The 17327-nt window shown below is 45.6% G+C and overlaps 1 protein-coding gene across 9 annotated transcripts in view; it reads left to right on the forward strand.

The window, feature by feature from the left end:
* The first annotated feature begins 8268 nt into the window (after window positions 1–8268).
* The window catches only part of CEP250 (centrosomal protein 250), a 52503-nt gene continuing 43444 nt past the window's right edge, over window positions 8269–17327 (forward strand). For 6 of the 9 annotated variants that reach the window (XR_013442020.1, XM_036084434.2, XM_036084431.2 and 3 more), the window contains exons 1-2: window positions 8515–8642; window positions 16846–17135. Coding sequence is in view for 7 of the 9 variants with exons in the window: in XM_036084434.2 (XP_035940327.2) it covers window positions 16950–17135 (186 nt within the window). In the remaining 2 variants the exon portion in view is untranslated. Of the gene's footprint in view, window positions 8412–8514; window positions 8643–16845; window positions 17136–17327 lie in introns of those variants that run through there. The other 3 variants (XM_036084429.2, XM_036084427.2, XM_036084435.2) reach the window with 3 other exon arrangements.

The raw sequence follows: 17327 nt of genomic DNA on the forward strand, positions 1-17327 counted from the left end.
GTTAAATTACTTTTTAAGCTGAATTCCTGCTTTGACACATTTTGTGCCAAAGAATCCTAACCTGGCCTGTAGAAACACAAGAAGAAGTAAAAGGGTGGTGGGGGTGATTCTGGTATTCTTGGCTTTCAGTCAAGTTCTCACCCAATGTCCTGGGACTTCAGGGGGACAGGAAGGAGTCTCAGAGCAAGGACTATTGTTTGGGGATCAGGGAACTCCAGAAATGGGATGAGAGCAGGGAAAGGGGTCTCTGAGCTTGCTGAGAAGGTCCTCTCCAGGGAGGAGCCCAGGGGACCGACCTGGCTCTCACTATAAAGGTGACTAATCACTTCAGTCCCCTCTGGTAATTGCAACCAGATGCTGCCGCTGGCAATGCTTCAGTCCCAACATGTTTAATTACTGGGACGCAGAGTCCCTTGGTCCCCCATGTCCCCCTACCTCCCCCACTCCTGTCAGCAATATTAATGTCAAACTCGAGGTAGAGGATGGGAGCCTTGGGAAGCCACCGGCACGGAAATAATCTTCCAGTCCCTTCTGCCATGCAGAGCCTTTAACTTCTATATGTTTCCCCATCCACTCTCTCATTGGCAGGCCACAAAACATCCTCTTAAAGTTGGTGGGCCAGAGTATTATTATCCCCATTTCGCAGATGGGCAAACCGTGAATTGAGTAATCATCATAATGATCCTTTGCTTTTTTCAGGCACTTAGCAGTTCTCACAGTGGTTTCACATCCATGATGCTATCGGAACCTCCTGGGATCTCTCAGAGCCGGTCCGGCCCAGCACAGTGGCTAACAGCAGAGCCTCCAGCCTCAGCTTACGTCCTGCCTGGGCCTCTAACCAATTGGGTGCCCGTGGATATTCATTCATTTATGTACTTCATTATTCAGCAACTATATATTGGGTGCCTACCATTGTGATGGGTCGCACACCTAAGCACTGGGTATCTAGCAGACAACCAAGTCTGTCCTCGCATCCTGGTGGAAGAGACAGACAAACCAGCAGACAAATGCACAATTTCAGAGAATTCTAGATGCTGTGAAGAAAAGTTAAGTAGGGTCAAAGGAATGTCTGTTTTAGATAGGAATGTCTTTTTGAGGGAGTGAAGTTTGAACAGAGATCTGGATGTAGTGAAGGAATGAGCCATGCAAAGGTCTGGAGGATGATCATTCCAGGTGGAAGGAATGGCAAATGCAAACGTCCTGAGGCAGGAATGTGCTCCGCATATCTACGAACCAAGAGAAGTTGGTATGGCTGAAGCAGAGTGAGCAAGGGGGAGAGTGATAGGAGATGAGGTCAGATCATGCCAGGACCACTTCAAGTATGGCCTTGCAAGCCAGAGAAAGGACGTTGGGTTTTATCTTTAGTGTGGTGGGAAACCCAGTGGAGAGTTTTGAGAAGGAAAGTCTGATTTGTAACATGATTAAGAGCCAGGCTACCTACTTTTAATTCCTGGCTCCCCAATTCACCACCTGTGTAACCTTAGGTTAATTTAATCTCTCTGGGCCTCAGTTTCCTCCTATATAAAATGAGAATAATAATAATATATCTACCTCATGGAATTGTTATCAATTGTTGTTGTAAATTCTTAGAACAGTGTCTCATGCGTAGTAAGCAGTACATAAATGTTACCTATCATCTATATTTTTTAAAATTTTTTAAAAGATTATTTATTTATTTATTTATTTGAGAGAGAGAGAGAGAGCACAAGCAAGGGCGAGGAGATGAGAGAGAAGGAGAAGCAGACTCCCCGCTGAGCAGAGACCCTGATGTAGGGGCTCAATCCCAGGACCCCGGGATCATCACCCAAGCCAAAGGCAGACACTTAACTGACTGAGCCACCCAGGCGCCCCTTATCTATATTTTTTAAAAATTCACTTCCAAGGGCACCTGGCTGGCTCAGTCAGTAGAGCATACAACTCTTGATCTTGGGGTTGTGAGTTTGAGTCCCACATTGGCCATAGAGATTACTTAAAAAAAAAGTCACTTCTCTGAACCTGTTTCTTTACCTATAAAATTAGGATAAAAATATCTTCATTTATTTATTTATTTTTAAAGATTTTATTTATATATTTGAGAGAGAAAGAGATAGTGAGAGAGAGCACAGAGTAGGGAGGAGCAGAGGGAGAGGGAGAAGCAGACTCCGATGAGCAGGAAGGCCGATGTGGGGCTCGATCTCAGGACCCTGGGATCATGAGCTGAGCCGAAGGCAGCCGCTTAACCAACAGAGCCACCCAGATGCCCCCAAAATATCTTCTTCTAAGAACTAAATTGTATTTACATATGTAAAGCACCTTTCTTTCAGTGACCAGCATACAGTAAGGTGCTCCATAAATTATAGTTTTAAAAAAAAAAGGATTCAGTTGTTAATATGCTATCCTTGTTCACAAATGAGGAAATTGAGTCTCAGAGAAGCGAAGTGACTGCCACAAGATCACAAAGTTAGAAATGATAGAGGCAGGACTCAACACAGACACAGGACTCTGAATCAAGTGCTCTTCCCACAAAAAAGAAGGTTGATCTTTCCTGGTATCACCCTACATGTTAGGGTTTGGCTGGGAAGAGGGCCCAGAGTCCATGACGCTCCCTCTGTGTTTCTTCTGATCTGTGGAGCCTGGCCCGTTCCCATCAAGGGAGCCCAGAGAGCCCCGCAAGAGCAGAGCCACATAATCCTTCCCCCAAACATCTTTCTGGTTTGTGTTGTTTAAACTTCCCAGGAGCTGCCACTCCTCGGGACTCTCCCCTAGTGAGCTCTCAATGGCTCCCCCAGCTGAGCTCCTCGGGAACTGCCCGGGAGCTTGTCAGAGCCAGGGCCTTCTGTCCTAGGTCCATCCATCCCACACCATATAATCTGGAAACTGTGTGTGGGTGTATGTGTGTTTCTGTCTGTTGCAGGTGTAGCGCAGGAACAAAGTAACCATACATTTTTCACTTATTCTTTATTTCAAATATTTTTGTTTTAAAAGTAATTTTAAAACCCTTTTAAAAATTACACATATCAGGGGCTCCTGGGTGGCTCAGATGATTAAGCGTCTGCCTTCAGCTCAGGTCATAATCCCAGGGTCCTGGTTTCGAGCCCCGCATCGGTCTCCCTGCTCCACCGGGAGCCTGTTTCTCCCTCTCCTTCTACTGCTCCCCCTGCTTGTGCTCTCTCACTCTCTCTGTCAAATAAATAAATAAAATCTTTAAAAAAAAATTGCACGTATCAAAGAAATAATACAAATTTGTGATGACAAAAAATTTATTTATTTTTTTTTTTTTTAAAGATTTTATTTATTTATTTGAGAGAGAGAGAGAATGAGAGAGAACACATGAGAGGGGGGAGGGTCAGAGGGAGAAGCAGACTCCCTGCCGAGCAGGGAGCCCGATGCGGGACTCGATCCCGGGACTCCAGGATCATGACCTGAGCCGAAGGCAGTCGCTTAACCAACTGAGCCACCCAGGCGCCCCTGTGATGACAAAAAATTTAAACAGTACAAAAGAATACACAGAAAGACCCAGTTCTTCCAGTCTTTTGTGGAAGCAACCGCTCTTATCAGTCTCCTGGATATCTTTCTATGCAATATGAGGTATTTTTAAACACTTTAAAAATATATTTTTTATTTATTTATTTGGCACAGAGAGAGAGAGCACAAGCAGGGGGAGCGGCAGGCAGAGGGAGAAGCACGCTCCCCACGGAGCAGGGAGCCCAAAGCGGGATTCCATCCCAGGACCCTGGGATCATGACCTGAGCTGAAGGCAGACGCTTAACTGACTGAGCCGCCCAGACACCCCTTAAAAACTTTTTACTGAAGTATGATACCCATACTGAGTATATTCTAATTACAAATTAACTCATGCTCATTGTAAAAAAAAAAAAAAAAAAAAAAAAAAAAAGTTCAAACAATACCAAAGCTTTTTAATTAAAAGAGACAGTCCCCTTGCACTGCTCCCCAGTCTCCTTCCCTAGAGGTAACCACTGTTAATATTTGGAACCTGGAAACCTTATTGTCATTCTTGAACTCAGAAAGCTCAGATTCTTGCTAGACTTCTTCTACTTCATCTCATTTTACCTCCCACATTGCACATAAAATTCTTTTTTTTTTTTAAGATTTTATTTATTCATTCGTAAGAGACAGAGAGAGAGGCAGAGGGAGAAGCAGGCTCCCTGCTGAGCAGGGAGCCCGATGTGGGACTCAATCCCAGGATCCTGGGATCACAACCTGAGCCGAAGGCAGACGCTTAACCATCTGAGCCACCCAGGCGCCCTGCACATAAAATTCTAATAGGTAAGTATTATTATCCCCATTTTGCAGCTGAGGGATCTGAGGCTCGGAGAGGGGTCTCAGGGGTTGGTTGCTCAAGGACACAAGGCAGAGCCACTCGTTCAGCCCCAGGTGAGTGTGTCTGCCTCCAAGCCCAGTGCTCTTTCCACCCTGTTCCTCCCCCTGATTCCTGTCTGGAATCTTAGAGCTTAGCTGCTGTACCACATGAGGTAGCAGGTAAAATCTCAGGTTAAAATACAATTAAGGGCTCATTTCTTTTGAAGAAGGAGAGGACCTGGTCCTGTGGGAGCTGTCACCAAGCATCCTTTACTGCCCAAGTCCGGAACAGTGATGAAAAGATGCCACCCACTTCAAGAGATGTCAAGCGTGGATGAGTTAATTACTTAGAGTTTGACTTTGTAAGAAGGGGCCGGGACTAGAATGAGACCTGCCCCCTGAGGCAGGGACAGGACCAGGGGGAAAATAGCCAGCAGATGAAAGGGTCTGTATTATTATCCAATTCCCCAATCCAAGAAAATTCATACAATCCAACTGAGTGGCAGAATCAGCAAGAGGAGTGCCAGGAGGAAATCCCCGGCATTCGGCAAACATCCTAGTCTTCTGTACGCCGCTGTGCCGTGCACATTGCTTGGAACGCCCTTCCTGCCTTTCTCTGCTCAGCAGATTTACCCTTCACAATCAGGTTACAGCATCCCTACCTCTCTGAAGCCAGCGACTCCCTCTTTATAAAATTTATCACACTGTGTATATGAAACATGTGTGTATTTTCCTGCCTCCCATGTGAGTCTGTGAACTGAAGCTCTAGGCAGGGTCCATGTGTTACTGATCTTTGGGTCTCTTCCAGTGTCTGGCTCAGGATTTGGCACATAGTAGGTGCATCTCTGTTGCCAGTGGTCATTTGTCTTCTTACTTCTGGGATCTCTTTTCCCCTCTAGGAGGCCTTACTGAACAGGACCCAGGATGGGCCTATGCAAGCTTTCTCTCACTTAGCCCCCATCTGGCCTACAGAAAACATTTCCTGGGGTGCCTGGGTGGCTCAGTCGGTTAAGCAGCCAACTCTTTATTTTGGCTCAGGTCATGATCTCAGGGTTGTAAGATTGAGCCCCAAGTTGGTCTCAGGGTTGTAAGATTGAGCCCCAAGTTGGCTCCATGCCGGGAGTGGAGCCTGCTTTAAGATTCTCTCTTTCTCTCTTTCTGCCCCCACACCCAAAAAACAAAACATTCCCTGACAAATTCTGGGAGACCAGGCCAACTCCAACATAGCAGCACTCTCCTGGGTCTGCCACCAAAGCAGTTATCAGGCTTGTCTCTTGTTGCTAGATTTCCCAGGCAGGTGGTAGATCCAGTCCCTGTGTTCTCCAACTGCAATGGGGACTGATTTGGCACCTCAAACCCTTCTGGAAGTTCCCTCTTCCAATCACCTGGCTTGAGCAGTTAAATCTTCTCCAAGAAGGGTGGGGACTCACAGCCAGAAATAGCTCCACACAAATTCTCTATCCTCCACTCCCTTGACCCCATAGATAAGGGATTTAAGAACTTTAAAATACATTTTAGGCCGTTAGAAAAAAATACATATGTTTTTTAGCACCTCACTTTGAAATTTCACATATATAATTTTAAAAAGAAAGAAATTCGGTCAGTCCAGGCAGCCTCTTGGCATGGGGTAGGGAGAATGTCTATAAATAATGAGCAAGGCTGGGGAGCAGAATCCATATTTTAGCCCTGGAAGAGGCTTAGGATATAAAGCATGTTCCAGAGATGGAATTTGGAGCATAAAGAAGGAAGCCCAGTTCACCTGGAGGGGGCCAATGTTGATTTTCTTTCCACGGATCCATCATCTCTCCCTCCGATACAGCCTCCTTTGAGGACCTCTCCCCACTCTGGTTCATCAGATAGATTCAACATGGCCAGGTGGATTAAGTCTTTTCTCAGAAGGCACTAGGGCCTCAAGCAGTTCAAGTGATGTGTATGATTACTCGTTTGCTTGTCCCAAAAGTTCCTGGCACTTTGAAGAACATTTGAAGGCTGATGTATTCTCAAAGTCTGGAGAACATTTGGGGGGGGGGAATATTACCCACCCTCACACATCACTGAACTCCACTTTCTGTTCTGGCCCAGACAAAATACCCAGTTGTACTACTTTATGTTTTAATACGATTTCCAACTTTCTGTTAATACATTGTATTATTATCTAATACTAGTACATAATAGGTGCTCAGTAAATGTTTGCTGGGTGAATGAGTAAACAAATAAGGGAATGAATAAACAAATCCCCCCTTTGCAAAGATCAAAGATTAGTTTGGTTTTAATCCCCTTCTACTCCATTTACCCTTTATTGGTAGTCTGAAACCTATGTTCACTCCTCCTGGTCTTAAAACATATTGTGTAGTTTGCTGATGGATTTTATTACTGAGCACCTATTTTGTACCAGGGATTGTGCTGAGTACTAGAGATACACAGCCCTATGCAGTGCTTCTCAAATGTGTTCCCGATGTATGGCCTAAGGTATCGGCCAAAATGCAAATTCTGGGGCTTCACCCTTTGTAACACTGGGGCTGACTTGATTCATTCATTCAATGGATGCTTATTTAACACCCATCACGTATCAGGCTCTCTGATAAATGCTGGGAATAAGTCAGATATAGTCTCCTCTCCTCATGAAGCTTAAACTTTTGAGGGGGAGAAAGATAATAAGTAAACAAAAAAATGATAGTAAGTGGAAAATGCTATGAAAGAAACAGAGTACTGTGATAGAAAATGATATTATTTTAAATAGCATGGTCAGGGAAGACCTAGCTGAGGAAGTATCATTTAAGCTGAGGCCTGAGGGAGGGAAAGGTATCAGTTAAACCTAGAGCTGGGGGAAAAGTGGTCTAGGTAGAAGGCATAGTATATGCAAAGGCCCTGAGGCAAAGAGGTTGTTTCTTTTCTTTCCATTGCAAATATTGTAGTGAACACTCTTGCACAGTTCCTGTTGCAGGAGTATTTGCCTGGGGTGGATTCCCACACCACTGATTCTTTGCACCTTTTTCTCTGTCCAGTGTCTGTGATGTTTCTTCTTTTCTCCCTAGATAGTTTGCCTTTCAGAATCCGGGTCCTCCCCCTCCTTCCCTTTCCCCCCACTTACATTCTCTTTTTCTCAAAGTAACTGTTAAGAACTTTTTTTGTTCTTATAGGAGAAAAGATACAGTATAGCTCTTTCAAAGTGTTCCCTTCTCAGGTTCTTTTGTCTGCAGATTGTGTTCCACTCCTACTGTCCATTCATCCATTCATCTACTCACTCAGCTCTTACTGAGCACCTATTTTGTACCAGGGATTGTGCTGAGCGCTAGAGATACACAGCCCTATGCAGTGCTTCTCAAATGTGTTCCCGATGTATCGCCTAAGGTATCTGCCAAAATGCAGATTCTGGGGCTTCATCCTCGGTTTACTCACTCTCTAGGGGTGGAATCCAAGACTCTGCATTTTAAGAAGCTCCCCCATTTTTTGTTTTTGTTTTTTAATCCCAACTAAAAATTTAGAACCACTTAGTGGAAAAGAGGCAGGTAAATGAAATTTACAACTCCAAGAAAATGTTTTGATTGATAATGCATTGATAACTTAAGCACAAAACGCTATAAAATAACACTTGGGTCATACAGGTAAGAAAGAGTCCTCTAGAGGAAGTCAGGCGTACACAGAAAATTAAACAAACTACGGTTCTCCGGCCTAAGACATTCAGGCAGAGGCCACCCTGTGTAAGACGTGCGCGAAAAACAGTGCCGTGTGTCGAAACGACACTAAGTATGCTCTAAGTGTCGTGTTGCCCGAGGCTGCTTGGAGCTTGGAGGTCTGAATGCGAGAAAACCCTAGAACTGGTTGCCTGGCAGGTTTTATCCCAACCCAGAAGCGGGTTCCCTCATTCCTCACGCAGTTGTTAATCGCACTCGGATTTGTGGGTGGAGCAGTGAGCTGGCGCACGTAGAACCGGGACCCAGACACATGCGCAGTGTGTAACCTCGAAGCCAAAACGGGGATGATTGATGGCAAGATTTTTCTGTTACCAAGACTTCCCTTACTCAAATCCAGCAACCCTGGCTGTCTTCATTTCTGGCCAGGGAATCTTACATCTCTTAATGTAATCTCACCGTTTCTTCTGGGCCACTCCAGTAAGTCGGCTGCCAGTACTCAACATGGCGGCAGGCCCCCGAAGGGGCGCAATCCGCCTACGGGCCTGCTACTCGGAGGGCGGGGCTCTCCGCCGGGGCGGGAGCCTGGGGGGCGGGTTCTGGGCCGCGGCCGGGTGCTGGGCTCCCGCCCCCGGCCGGACCTTAGTGGCTGCATCTCCCGCTCCGGCGGTGAGGATCACGCTGGAAATCGCGGGAGCCGAGCGTGGTGAGGTGGGGCCTCAAGGGCAGGCGGGAGGTGCCCGGGTTAACGGTCCCAGGCCCAGAGACGCGCCCGCGAAGGGCGCCTTGTGGAATCCCGGTCGAGCAGCGGCTTCCCGTTCCCCGGGAGGGATCGAGGCCCAGAGAGGGTCTAGGACCCGTCCTAGGGATTCCGGCCCCTTGCCTCCGCGTCCAGCTGCGGCCACCACTCTGGGCTCCAATTCCAGCAGAAAGGGATCTTCCCAACCCTCGTATCCAACAGCTGCGAGTCCGGGGGTGTCAGGAAAGGGCGCTGTGCTCTGCTGCGCGCGTCTCGCTCCCGCCTCCCAGAATTTTGCGGCTCCCTCTGCCCTTGGGGCTTTGCACGTGATCTGTCCTAAAGCCCAGTCGCATCCGCCGCCCATATCGCGTCCTTGGAAACAGTTCCAACCGCTTTCTGCAGGCGCTGTTAATCCCGCTGCTTGGTTTTTTTGAACTCGTTGCACCGAGTTATTTTTCCTGCCCCTCTTGTACACCCGGGCACTTGGGGCGTTATGCCTTGCCTTTTTCATCTCTATATTACAGAGTCTGGCACATGATGATATTAATAATATTTCCTAAATAGTCACGAAGCGTCAAGTGCTACTAAATGCATTACATGTGAAGGCCCATATAGTCCTCACAGCAATTTCATAAAGTGGGTTCTATGTCTTCACATTTTATGCACGAAGAAACTGAGGCATTCGTGGATCATTTTGCCTAGAGTTCCACAACTAATTAGTGAGTGGAGCTGGGAAATGCATTCTAGGCTGTGTGTCCCCAGAGCTTGTGATAATTTCACTGGATTGCCTTTGGGTTCGATAAATGTCTATTGAACTGGTTTTTATTTTAACCCCATGTGTTATGGTGGCCGCGGTTATGATGTGCATTTGACTGAGAGAGCTTGGAAAGGAGAATTAGTGCTCCCAAATATTTAGAGTGAGTTTGTGACAAAATCCGGGCTAGAACTTACTGCCAGCACTCCGTTCCTTCAGGCACATCTACCTTTCTTTGCTCCTTTTCCATCAGAGAGCTGCTAGACCTAGACCTCATCATTTCGCAGACTTTAGAAAGTACCCCTCACAGAGCTGTGATTTCATATTTCACGATTTAGGAGGCAGCTTAATGTAATGGATTAAGTCTAGAGTTTGGAAGCAGATTGGGGTTTCATGTTTGCTCGGCTACCAATCATTTATATCCCTTCCATTTTTTGAGCCTCATTTTTCTTGTCTGCAAAATGAAGACAATGACCTTATCTCAGAGGTTTTTTTGTGAAAATTGCAAATAATTGTTTTGAGAGAGTAAAGTGCTATGTAAGGTACATGATCTGTTTTTTACGTTTTAGAGGGTTATAGAGCTGTGAGCGTTTTGTAGGACCATTGGTGATGTGGATCATGTTACCTAACGCCTTTATATTCTTTCATTCAGTCAGTCAAATATTTAATGACTGTTACCTGCTATATTCCAGGCACTGTTTTAGGAGCTGGGAATATAGCAGTCAATAAAACTATTCTTGTACTTGGGAAATTTACATTCTTATAAGTATATTACACATGATAATCAGATAGGGATAGATAACACATGGTAAGGTAAATAGAAATACCAGTGTGTGTGGAGGGGTGGTGGTATTTTATATTTGGTGGTTAGGGAACAACTTTGGAGAAGGTGACACTTGAACAGAGATCTGAACATGGTAAGGGAGCGAGCGAATCAAGAAGATAACTGGAGGAAGAGGCTCAGAGATGAGTGGGTGGCTTGGTGTGTTCCAAGCACACGCAGCAAGGAGGGCTGTGTGGCGGGAGAGGAGTAGGAAATGGAATTAAAACGATTGGAGGCTGGGATCAAATAATTAGGAGCCAGTAGGCCATGAGGATGGGTTTGGTTTTTCCTCTGAGTAGCCATTGGAGGGTTCTGAGTTGCATAATCTGTCACTGTTTTAAAAGGATCACTCCCTGATTACTCTGTTGAGAAGGAACAAATTCTAGAATCAAGAGTAGAAGCATTCCAGCAGTCTAGGAAGCTTTTGCAGTAGTGCAGATGTATTAATTCTCTATCGCCGGGCAAGAAATCACCCACAAATTTAGCAGCTTGAAATAGCAATTGTTATCTCATACAGTTGTGGATTAGAAATCTAGGAATGGGGCACAGTCGGGTTAAGGCTCCGACTCTTGGTTTTGGCTCAGGTTGTGATCTCGGGGTTGTGGGATCCAGCCCTGCATCGGGCTCCTTACTTGGGATTCTCTCTCCCACTCCCCCTGCCCCTCCCGCTCGTGCTCTCTCTCTCTCTCAAAATAAATAAATCTTTAAAAAAAAAAAAAAGGAATCTAGGAGCAATTTAGCTGGGTCTTTATGGCTTAGGATCTGTCAGGAGATGGTAGTCAGGTTGATGGCTGTTCTACTCCCAGGATGTTTCCTTACTGCTGGGCCTTTTCATGGAGCTGTCTGAGTGTCCTCAGGACATGGTGGAGAGAGTGAAGAGAGAGAGAGGCCATAGTGCCTTTTATGAACTTTTCTTGGAAGTCATTTCTACTTTATTCAGCTTCATTAACTTTATTCCAGTTCCTACTCAAGGAGAGAGAATAGGCTGTGCCTCTTGAAGGAAGGAATATCAAAGAATCTGTGGGCATTCCTTAAAGCCACCACACCAGGCAAGAGAGAGTGGCTTGGCTCAGGATGGTGGTGGTGGGGGTTTGAAAAAATAATAGGATCTGGTAGAGCCAACAGGATTTGCTGATAGATTGGTTACAGGTTGTGGGAGAATGGAGTAAATATGACCATAGGCTTTGGGCTTGAGCAGCCAGAAGGATGGAATTGCCATATACTGAAATGGGGAAGATTGGAGGAGCAGAAGTTCATTTTTGGACAGGTTAACTTTGAGGTGCTTGTTAGACACCCACGTGAAGAAGTTAAATAGGTGTCTGGACTTAGTCTAGGAGTGTGAAGTTCCAGAGGGAAGTGTGGCCTGGAGACCTAACATGGGGAGTCATGGGTGTTTAGGTGCTATTTTAAGTCATGAAACTGGATGAGGTTGCCCCGGAAATGAATGTAGATGGAGGAGAGGCCAGAAGCCTGAGCCCCGGGGACTCTAACCTTGTTGGGGAGATGAGAAACCAGCAAAGGAGACTAAAGGGAGAGAGGCCAGAGAGGTGGGAGGAGAAAAGGGAGAGGCCCCACATGGGAGATTTATGGAAGGGGCCGCAAGCTATTTTTTTTTTTCTGGTTCCCAAGTGTTATTCAAGAATTCATATAAAATATTCCAGATAAATCAGTTTTAATCCTCATCTTCCTCCTCTCCCTCATCCTGGTTAATCTGGAAGTAATACAATCAATCACATAGATTATTCCCCTTCAAATATTTTGTGGTGGGACATTTCAAATACCTTTTGGAAAAAGGCACCTCAGAAGTTACAGTAATCTTGCTCTTGGTTACCCTCCACTGAGATTCCCAGCTTTTCCATTCACTTTGATTCTCTCTTGAAGAAATTGCTCAAAATTGGCAGCATCCATGATTTCATCTTCTACAAGTTGAGTCCGGTCGAGGGTAAACCTCAGAACTCGCTTTTTTTTTTTTTTTTTTTTGCACCCTCCCCCCCCTTCACCACGAGCTTTTTCACGGGTGCCATGGCGTAGTAGGGGCAGAAAACATGCTAATTTTTTGTGTGTGGAATGAGAAACAGAAATTGTCTCTGCGGACAAACATATAGTTTCTTTGCTCAGGAAGTAAAAAGTGTTGTGCCCTCAAGCATTTTTCCTTTTTTGCTGTATTTAATGATACTAGTCCCATCCTAGTCCTTGCAGTATATACACCTCCAAGTCTAGGTGGTGTTGCTTCTATTTTAAACTTTATTTAAATACCCCTTTTGGAGTATTTCCAAATACTAAACTAATTTAGTGAGGGGAACTAAACATAATGTATATCATTCTTCTGTTACGTTCCACCCTAGGTTCAGAGGTTACTGCTCCTTCCCGTCTGGTTCTTAGCAAAAGGAGGTCAATCTTGCTCCTGTCTGTATCATGGTGGCAGACTGCCAGGAACTGAGCTCCAATTCATAAGCATTTATGGGATAAGTTAATACATAAAAGAAGTGAATCTTTTTCCTTTTCCTGTCTATTCAGTGCTTTACAGTTTACAGAACATGCTGACATCCATGATCTCACGTGAATGCGATCCAGGCTGTTACCATTTGCCAACTACTGACCTTTTCCTTTGCTGGGGGGACACTGAAACCGACCTTTCTTTTGGCGCTCTGCTAGTTTGTTCTCTGGGAGATCTGACAGAGTGTTAATAAAACAGTGCTGAAGTGCATCTTGAGGAAACTCAAAACTAAATCTCAATTTCAGAAAGATTTTGATGTAATTTTTCTCTGTGCGTTCTCTCTTTTTATTCTAGTTTTAATGAACTTAAGTTTTATGGGGATTTTGTTTTGTTTTGTTTTGATCGTAAAACACTTCAAATCATTTTTAAGATAAACTATGTTTAGGACAATTTTAGATTTATAGAAAAATTGCATAATACAGAGAGTTCCCATATGCCCTACACCCCATTTCCCCTATTAGTAATATCTTACATACGTATGGTACATTTGCTACAATTCCAAATCATTTTTTGAGGTAAATGGAGCATATAAATAAAACATGAACAAAATGAAGTTACTGCATTTCTGGAGGCCTCAGTTTCCTTATCTGTAAAATGGGAGGATTGGACTAAATTTTTAAATAGCTCTAAAATTTTTAAGTTATCTGAAGTAAAATAATCATATAATTCTAATATAATTCCACTTCTTTACTGGAGTATTACTATCACCTTCCCAAATAATGTATACATGTTAATACCAGCCTTTTTTAAAAAAAGATTATTTATTTGAGAGAGAGAGAGAGAGCACACATGTACAAGCAGGGGCAAGAGCAGAGGGAGAGGGAGAGAGGAAGCCAACTCTGTGCTGAGTGCAGAGCCCAACGCGGGGCTCGATCTCACAACCCATGAGATCATGACCTGAGCTGAAACCAAGAGTTGGACACTTAACTGACTGAGCCACGCAGTCGCCCCTCCATGTTAACAGCGGCCCTAGCCTCATCCTAAGAGATGGTTTAGTATGAGAATTCTGGGGACTGTGGCAGAGCTGCCTGTGGAGATAGTAGGTTGAACTATATGACATTACCATTTTTGTAGGTTAAAAAATGGGCAAATATTGGCAATTTTGTATGGTTCAATCAAACATTGGGGGGTAGGAACTCCAAGGAGGGAGAGGGAGCCCTTGGGACCTCTGAGACTCCCAGTGCGTGCAAAAGCCCAGCGCCAGCCCTCACAGTATCCGGAGAGAACGGGCCCATCAGGGCCCCTGAAGCAGCTCAGAGCTACTTTCGCTGCCTGCAGTGTTGGCCGCAAGAGTGGTTTCCCAGCAGGGTTGTGCTCAGCAAATGCTCAGTCTCTCCCTACACAGGGAGAGACTGAGCCAGCATTTCTCAGAGCCACGGTGAGCTGGTTGACACAGCCATGGCGGAAAGGAAGGGCAGAAAAAGAGGATCTTCGGAGTGTGGGGGAAGACTGCATTCACCCGGGTCAGAGGCTAGGAAGAGGCAGCCCGGGGTATTGGTGCCACTCTACTCTTGTTGCTTTCTGCACTTTCCTTATGGGCTACTCCAGGCTCTTCTGTTGTCCGGGAGGTAATGTAGATTAGTAAACAGAGTTTTCCTCCATAACTCTTACAAGAAAAGCAACAGCACAAGTGCAATGATAAATGACAACTAAAATCTGCTATCAGTGTGAGGGAGAGAATAGGCTGGGGCGGGTGGGGAGGTGGGGGGGTGGAGACCAGTGAACCAGAGAGCATATGCCCTCTCTAAGGGGGCAAACACTCTTAACTGCAGCTGGTTGTTGCCTTGTAGGAATGCGGGTCACAAGTCACTAGGTATTCTGATTTTCCAAAGGAGTCAGAAATGAGAATTTTTTTTTAAAGATTTATTTATTTATTTGAGAGAGAGAGAGAGTGCACGTGCACAAGTGGGAGGGGCAGGGAAAGGGAGAGAGAATCCAAAGTGGACTCCGTGCTGCGCACAGAGCCGGACTCGGGGCTCAATGCCACGACCCTGAGATCTTGACCTGAGCTGAAACCAAGAGTCAGCCCCTCAACCGTCTGTGCCACCCAGGCACCCCCAGAAATAAGAATTTTGTATGCATTCTCCCAGTGGTAAATATTTGTACCTAATTTGAATTCTTTTTTTTTTTTTAAGATTTTATTTATTTATTTATTTGACAGAGAGAGAAGACAGCAAGAGAGGGAACACAAGCAGGGGGAGTGAGAGAGGGAGAAGCAGGCTTCCCGCTGAGCAGGGAACCTGATGTGAGGCTCTATCCCAGGACCCTGGGACCATGACCCGAGCCGAAGGCAGACGCTTAACCTAACCCTAACTCTAACTGAGCCACCCAGGCGCCCCCCTAATTTGAATTCTTAAAAGCTTGACATAGGCCACATAATGGTTGAAAAGAACCAGCAGGCCACATTTGTAACCTCTGCTAAGGGTTTAGATTCTGCCTGGAGTGAGGCCCACATGCATTTCTTCAACATACTAATGACGGAAATGAATTAGACAGCTTTTGCTTTTGAGGAATTCACAGATTAGTAGAAAAGATAGACAATAATGATAAAATGTAGTATAGTCATTAGACTCTCTATTATATATATAGTTATGCATATAAATGTTTTATATATATATATATATATTTAGTGTCATACATGTAGCTATAAAAGTGATCAACTCTTCCTGGGTACATCTGGGATGACATGATAGGAGGTGGCATTTGAGCCAGGATGTAGGAAATCAACAGTTTGGTGGATGAAAGGAATTTGGGGCCCCTGAAACTCCCACTGTATATGCAAATGTTAGATTTGCATTTGCTGTATATACTACTTTCTTCAGATGTTCACACTGATGGAATGCTGGCTGGACCAAGAGGGCAGCTCTAATATTCTATTTTCTTGATAGGTAATTGGGAAAACAAATATTCCTTAACCCTTCTGGTGGGTGTCTCATGTTTCAGGGTTAATAAAATAAGAACTCTAACCTACCCACCTCCTCCCAGGTTATCATGTATTTTAGAGGCCTCAGAAACTCAGAGGTCACGTGGCTGGGAGCCCTCATCTTTGGATGAGGGCCTGAAAGGGAAATGGTATGTCTGAGATCCCAGAGCCCATTAGAGGCAGAGCTTGAATTGGCACCCCAAACTCTTCCTGACCACCATGCCTCCCCCTCTACTATGCCTCTCCCAAGCTCTCTGCTTAGGCTGGTGTCCCTCCCTCCCCATCTCCCCTCTGCCCCTGTGGGTGGTCCGTTGCCCTGTTTTGGCCCAGCTCATGCTGCGTGAGGAGTTTGCTATCCTACTGATTCCTTCCCCCGTGCCCCCCCCACACCCCCACTCTCTTAATGGATCCCCGGCCTGAAATGCCTGCTACTCTGTTCCTTTATAAGAGTCAGACTTGTTTGTATTCAAATCCCTAATCAACCGAATGCCAACTATACGAACTTGGACAACTTGTTTAACCTTTTTAATTTCTTAACTGAGGCTTAACCTTTGTAAGCTTCAGTTTCTTCATCCAGGTACAAAGAGTTACAATATTACCTACACTGAAATGGGATAGGAAGGCATTGGAAGGTTCCAAGATTCTTGTGATGACAAAATGACCTCGTACGGGTAAAGCACTTAACTGACTGACCCGTAGACATACTTGACAAGGTAACTGTGGTGATGATGATTCACACAGTTCACAGACCACCGGATTGGGTTAAATGCCCTTCCACTGTTTTCCCTTACCGTCCTGTAACGTCTCTGTTATGATTACACAGACTTCATTGTGTTGTGATTGTGTCTTTCTCCTCTACTAGACTAGAACGCCTTCAGTGATTCCTTCCACAGATGGTTATTAGGCGCTGTGCCAGGCACCAGGGATGGGTGGTAAACCAGGCGCTCTTGGTCTAGTGCAGAGTTCCAGAAGGCGTGCCAGAAAACACTGGTCCCTTAGCACCCCCCCCTTAGAGATTAGGGTCCATGTTAGTATTTTAAAGGCTCTGATGGGTCCTGTAGTAGAGGAACCCACTTACTTTGCCCAACCCAGCTTTGTGAGACCTCGTGAGTATTTGATGAGTAAATTTGAATCACTTACACATTCCTTTCAACTCTTCTGTGTGCTTTGGTCCCCAGCTCAAGAGGAGGTCCAAGTGGCACAGCAATGATTAGAGACCTTACTGGGAGTGAGCAGCCTCTGGCTGGATAGGGGCGCGTGGGCTTACCCGTCTGGTGCTCCCATGGAGACGGGAGGCCCCGGGGTGAACAATATGAAGCCCCACGCGCTGCAGCTGGTGCTAGAGGAGCAAGTACTGGCGCTGCAGCAACAGATGGCGGAGAACCAAGCAGCCTCCTGGCGGAAGCTCAAGAGCTCCCAGGAGGCCCAGCAGAGGCAAGCAAGCCTCGTGAGGAAGCTGCAGGCCAAGGTGAGGCAGCGGCCTTTGCAGGGAGGCGAAGAGAACACGGCCGAGCGCTAGGTGCTGAGGGGGATAAGGGTTCCAGGAGACAGAGCCCTGTGGTGGGAATGCCCCTAAAGAGTCCCTCCTGTGATGCTCACAACTACTCCATGAGAGATCTGTCCTGTCGCTTTTAGAGATGGCGGTCACGAGGGCTAAATG

This window comes from Halichoerus grypus, chromosome 10 (assembly GCF_964656455.1).
Source record: "Halichoerus grypus chromosome 10, mHalGry1.hap1.1, whole genome shotgun sequence".
NCBI lineage: Eukaryota > Metazoa > Chordata > Mammalia > Carnivora > Phocidae > Halichoerus > Halichoerus grypus.